The sequence below is a fragment of the Lactuca sativa genome, chromosome 5 (assembly GCF_002870075.4).
Source record: "Lactuca sativa cultivar Salinas chromosome 5, Lsat_Salinas_v11, whole genome shotgun sequence".
Lineage (NCBI taxonomy): Eukaryota > Viridiplantae > Streptophyta > Magnoliopsida > Asterales > Asteraceae > Lactuca > Lactuca sativa.
The window spans coordinates 282,279,849-282,285,882 of record NC_056627.2 but is presented as its reverse complement, the minus strand read 5'-3'; the positions used below and the strand labels follow the sequence as shown (position 1 = coordinate 282,285,882).

Below are 6,034 nucleotides of genomic sequence, written 5' to 3'. Positions count from 1 at the left end.
TTTTCTCTAAATAAAAACATATGATAAATATTATAAAGTTTTTTGATGTGTTTGTATTCATCTAAAACTATATTTCATTTCGGTATTATACTTTATTTTCTTTTTGATGTATATGGATTAATGTAAAATCCTAAAACTTATGGTTATGTGTTATTTTAATGTATTTGGATTCATCTACAACTTATATATATATATATATATATATATATATATATATATATATATATATATATATATATATATATAATGTCTGAACTTCTAAACATCAAATTCATGATTTATATACATATGTATGTATAGGAGAATAGGAGAAATATGAAAAATATAGAAATAGGTTGACCCGACAGTCGAACCGGTTGAACCGAGAACCGGTCACCATACCGGTTCAACTAAAAAACCGGTTTTTAAAACATTATATATACTTTTACTTAATAACGAAACCCTAGTAATAACCTTTTGTCTTTATTGTTTATTAGTTTATAGTTTGAGCATTAGATCCACCACTTATATATGTTATTGTTGTTAAAGAGATATCTTTGTAGAATAAATTAATAGTCTCTCAAATTGCATTAATCCAAATAAGTATAATTATTAGTAATTATTAAATTATGATTAATATGAAATTAGTTATATTTGATCATTAAACCACAAAAAAGTATAAGTTTAAATAGACATCAAAAAAATATAAAATTTGTAAAATCGTAATTATCGGATCCAAAACCCAGACCCAAATAGTATTCGATCCATCCTTCCCTATCTAAAAATCCAAAAAGACACGATATTTGATAATGTTGACCTATCTTTTACCAATGCAAACACACCCTATAAATACCTAATGACCCATTTTTTTGCACTTTGATCACCTTCTGTTCTCTCGGGAAAGGGAAGTTTCTCAGGGAAGGAGTGTGTTTCCGCGTTCCCTGCTTAATCGAAACAAACACACTAGAGTACTCACCACCCTATATTTTCTATTATTTTCTTGCAAAACTCCGCCATCGGCAACCTTATCACCATCATCGCTTAAGAAACAATCGCTGCAAGAAGACGCCGACCGATTACTGAAGAGAAATCAATCAACAAACAAACACCTGGACGTTTGTCAAGAAACGCCTCAATTATCCGTTGCGCTATGTATGTAGATCCAACGTTCTAGTCTGTTATTATATGAATCGTACTTTTTCTGTTTATCACTGATAATTCCACTTAGCCGATGCTTTGCGTGTTGGTATGTAATACTTCAGTAGCATTATTTTATTTTTGTATACATTCACTTGTGCATATGCGGAATTTGCCCCAGGTGAGTCGATTTTTGATTTTTGTGTTCGCTTTTTAAGAGGAGACAGTTTTGAGTGTGTTTGTCGCTGCGTCGATAGGTCATTTCTTACTTTTTGATCTGTTTAGCTGTCTTCCTCTCTATGCTTATTTCTATAAAATGTTCCAACGAAAAAACTGAGTTAGTTTAGCTATTAGGTTTTATAATGTTTTTCAGGCAAGTAATTGAGCCACACTACTTCGGCTTGTGAAAATTGCTCAAGAACATCAGTAGTTAATGTAATTGTGAGTATGCGTATTGATTGCTTATATGTACATTATGCTTATTTATCAAGATATTGCTACTTTTAACAGGCAATTACTCCCTCTGGCAATAATAAATTTTCCAACATAACTTATAGATTGTGAAATATGATATATCTGTTGAGTGTTACTGAGTAAACACAACAAGATAAAATGATTGGAAATGAGAAGGTGTCGTGTATGTGTGCATAATCTAAGGTAGATCTAGGAGAGGATGGAACAATTATAGTTTCCCTTAATGGTATTTGAATATCTAATGAGTAATTTCGGATACTTAGAAGGAATATTTCAATCCCCATATAGATTTAAGTTGTTTACTCATATTTTTGACATTCTGTTTTGTTAACTGTTAATGATGATGATTAATCCTTGTTTATGACTTGAAGGACAAGGATGAAAGGGTCTTCTTCTGGCATATCTTTTTCCAATGACGATGAGAAGAACTTGGAATGGTTGCTTGAAGTTTTTGGCTCAAAGATATCTCCTGATGACATGGCATCTGCTTATTGCCAAGCAGGGGGTGACATAAATAAAGCTAATGAAATACTTTGTAGTATGCTTGGAAGCTCTTCCAGCAATGATTTACACATTTCAGCTGATGATTTGGTTAGTACTACTACACCTGCTGATACTTGTGTGGGTACAGTTTCTGGTGTAAATGGTTCTGATTATGCAAGATTGGGAATAATGAATGAGCCTCCAAAGGTTCTTTATCGACCTAAAACAAGAAACTCTGGCGTATCAATGGGTACAGTTTCAGGCAGAATTGGTGCTGATTATGGAAGGTCAAGGCCTTTAACTAAAGAACCCCGTGAAATTACCAAACCAGTGAAGTTAATGTCAAATGAGATTCCTGCATCCCAGATTTGGGTTGAGAAATCAAAACCAGATAATGTAAAAACTGAAACTATGAATAAGGATATTGAGCTCTTTCTGCTTAAGATGCTTGGAGATGGCTTCCAACTAGACATGGATGTAATCAAACAGGTGGTTGGTAAGAATCTAAGAACCTATTCAATTATCATTCAAATTTTCCATACTTATAACCAAACACCTTTATCCTAATCTTTCTATTGTTGGATGTGTTTTTTATAATTCCAGGTGGCTGTGGGTATGATGTGCAAGAGGTAAGTTTTCTGTTTATCAGTTAACATTTTAAGTTTTTGTTTAATCTATGATTTTTTCAACCTTGATTCGCTAATGCAGAGCATGGAGAAACTAATGAACATGTCAGCTCCCACTTTGGATTTGGGAAATGCCACTTCAAGCATGGTGGACCTTGACCAAACATGTAAAGACTTTCAAGATTTGGGAATTAAGTCTGAAGAGAAGCTACAATTCAATGATTCTGCAGGAAGGTATGAAGCTTTGGGTTTTGGGTGTGTGTATGATAAATATGATATCCAAATGTTGATTGAGACAATTATGTTTTTTTTGGTTTTTTCAGGTCAAATCTTGAAAAGGAAATATTGGGAAAACTATTTACTTCTGGAGTTGAAACAGGAGCTATTCCTATACGCCCAAGAAGAGAACCAAGGACAAGAAAATATGGTGTAGTTACTGGACCTTTAGAAGAGCCAGTAACAATATTCAAGTCTCCAATTGTAGAAAAAGAAGCTAATAATGGTTGTGATGGTAGAGGGACCCACTCATTCTATAATAAATCATGTTGTACAACTTATGCTTATTATTTTGAAACAGGAAATGAAGAAACTGAAGATAATTATGAGACGCTAAGAGAAGCTGCATTGGAGCATTGGGTCACAATGAAAAAATACTACAGAGCTGTAAGCAGGAAATTTTTTTAGCTCTTTACTAATTTTGTATATTTCATTTATCATTTTTTTAATTAATGTATCACAGGCTGCTGAGGCTTATGCCAAAGGTGACTATGAGCTTGCAAAAAAGTTTGTTAAACAGGTAGCTTGAAGTGTTTTTTGTTTTTTAGTGTGACATTTATTTAGCATTTGTGTTGTTAGTATATTAATTTGGCTAAAATATGGTGTAGGGACACTTTTATATGGACAAGGCTCGTGAGGCAAACGAGATGTCTGGTAAAATGCTAACTGAACCTAGGTAAACAATAAAATATTTATTTATTTTTTTTAATATTGATTTTATGAAATGGGAGGCTTTAGTTTTGATGTATTATTGTGTATGGTTGCAGAAATGATGGGGAGGCGGTTTCTATCGATTTAAATATATATGATCCAAAAGATGCTATTCGTCTGTTGAAAACACAATTAAAATCTATGTGTGGCATACCATGTAGGGGGGGCCTCTTGTACCTTTTTTTTTTTTTTTTTTTTTTTAAAATGTGAATCAATACAGTAGTGATGAGTGTTTGGTGGTATTTTGCAGCCATTCGTTATCTGAAAGTGAAGGTTGGGACAAGTGGCGATAATACCAAACCAAATGCACGTAAACGTTTGGTAAGAAATTGTCTTTCACATGGATTTGTTTGTTTTAAATTTGTGGAATTTTTTTTTTTTTTTTTTTGATTTTGTATGTATATGTGTGTAGATATGTAAGCTACTAGAAAGGGATGGAATAAGTTGGAGTGACGAAGAGGATGGTCAAACAATGGCTGTTAGGGTTGATGTCGTTAATCCTAAACGATTAAGTTTTAACAAAAATTAGCAGTCAGTTACCTTTTATTTTATAATAGATAAACTCCCAAAATAATATTCAACTTTTGGCGTCCACAAGACTAGAAAGTTGTAAGTGTGAGGGAGATGCTTGTTTGGTAGTCTCCCCTTTATTATGAAAGAATGCTTGTAGCAGAGGAGCAAACTGCTAATATTTTATTACTTGTTAATTTTGCGACATCAGCTATTATATCTACTAACGAAAACCTATTATCAAAAACCATATCCTATAGAAAATTTGGTTTTGCCTTGAATTTTACTTTTTTAGAATAAGATTTGTATAAAGTAAACTTTTGAGATTGGAAATCATCATTGCTTTAATGAAGCCTGCTTATTTCGTGAAATATGAAATTGGAAGTTATCATTGCTTTTTATGATGTTTACTTATTTTTGAAATGATATTAGAAATTATTATTACTTTTATGATGTTTACTTATTTCATGAAATGACATTAGAAATTAATTATGACCATGGAAATTATCATTGCGTTTATGATGGTTACTTCTTTCTCGAAGTGTGACAACAGAAGTTAGAGAAAAATACGAATATAGCCTAATCTTTTAATTATTTTTCCAAAATATAGCCTAAAAGTTTTTAAAAAATGACTCAAACAACCACTGAAATCATAGAGGACCTTTTTTTGTGCTAGTTGAGGTTGAGGTTTATCGGTGGCGATTTCATAATTGGCTGAGTCCATGAGCCCATATTTTTAAGGTTGGAAAAAAATTATCTTCATTTTTATATTATAAAAATAATCCTTTTATAGCGGACGAAAACACTTAATTTTTCAATTTTCTAGTATACATCTAAAATTTGGTTAGATAAGTATTTGTATAGATTATGTGTTAATTTTTTGTATGTTCTTATTTTAAATTAAAGGAAATTAGAGAAGATCTTATCTACAAGTGTATATCTTTCTTATATATAAGGTTATGTATTAATAATGAAAATTTGAGATGAGTTAGATTAGTCACAGATGAGTTCCTCTAACTCATCCGAGATTAGAATTAGATGGTTTTATTTAGTTAGAAGGTTTCATAAACATCAAATACCGTTGCATAAATATTATTGAGTTTTTTTTTGACTCTCAACTGAAAATATAAAAGTAATTATACTTTTTTGTTCAACTTTAAATATTATGGGCTCATGGGCTTGATCCACGATGAAATCTCAAACCATAAGCTCAAATCGTCTAATAAGAGCTACATGAGATTTCAATAGTTGTTCGGTTATTTTCATAATTTTAGCTATTTTTTTGATAAAGATTAAAAGATTAGATTAAAGTTTTTTTTCTCTCCAGAATTCATCATTGTTAGGATGTTTACTTCATTCTTTAAATGTGAAATTGGAAATCGTCATTGTTGTTATGATGTTTACTTCTTTCATGAAATGTGACATTAAAAATTATCTTTGTGACGGTTACTTCTTTCTTGAAATATGACATTAAAATTTAACATTGATTTTATGATGCTTACTTTTTCTTGAAATGTGTCATCGGAAATTATATTTATTTGTATGATCAATGATGTTTACTTTTCTTGAAATATGACATTTGAAATTATTATTGTTTTTATGATGCTTACTTCTTTTATAAAATATGACATTGGAAGTTATCTTTATGATGGTTACTTCTTTCTTGAAGTATATGGCATTAGAAAGTATAATTGTTTGTAAGATGTTTACTTTTTCTTGAAATATGACATTGGAAATTATTATTGTTTTTATGATGGTTACTTCTTTTATAAAATATGACATTGGAAGTTATCATTATGATTGTTACTTCTTTTTTGAAGTATATGACATTAGAAAGT

At 30.9% G+C, this 6,034-nt stretch overlaps 1 protein-coding gene across 2 annotated transcripts; it reads left to right on the top strand.

The window, feature by feature from the left end:
- The first annotated feature begins 839 nt into the window (after positions 1-839).
- LOC111910188 (putative nuclear RNA export factor SDE5) lies at positions 840-4,385 on the top strand. 2 transcript variants are annotated; one of them, XM_023905966.3, is made up of 11 exons: positions 840-1,131; positions 1,962-2,569; positions 2,677-2,702; positions 2,782-2,933; positions 3,023-3,210; positions 3,277-3,362; positions 3,439-3,495; positions 3,584-3,651; positions 3,743-3,843; positions 3,937-4,007; positions 4,099-4,385. In XM_023905966.3, coding segments are annotated over exons 1-11 (1,476 nt in total). In that variant the 5' UTR covers positions 840-1,129; the 3' UTR covers positions 4,216-4,385. The 2 variants fall into 2 exon arrangements, with proteins under 2 accessions (XP_023761734.1, XP_023761735.1); XM_023905967.3 differs by having other exon boundaries at positions 841-1,131; positions 3,023-3,201.
- The last annotated feature ends 1,649 nt before the right edge of the window (positions 4,386-6,034 follow it).

Excerpts from the sequence above, each read along its gene's own strand:
- LOC111910188 (XM_023905966.3), top strand. Across the intron at positions 3,652-3,742 it reads AAAATGCTAACTGAACCTAG|AAATGATGGGGAGGCGGTTT; the intron begins GTAAACAATAAA and ends GTATGGTTGCAG. Across the intron at positions 4,008-4,098 it reads CAAATGCACGTAAACGTTTG|ATATGTAAGCTACTAGAAAG; the intron begins GTAAGAAATTGT and ends ATATGTGTGTAG.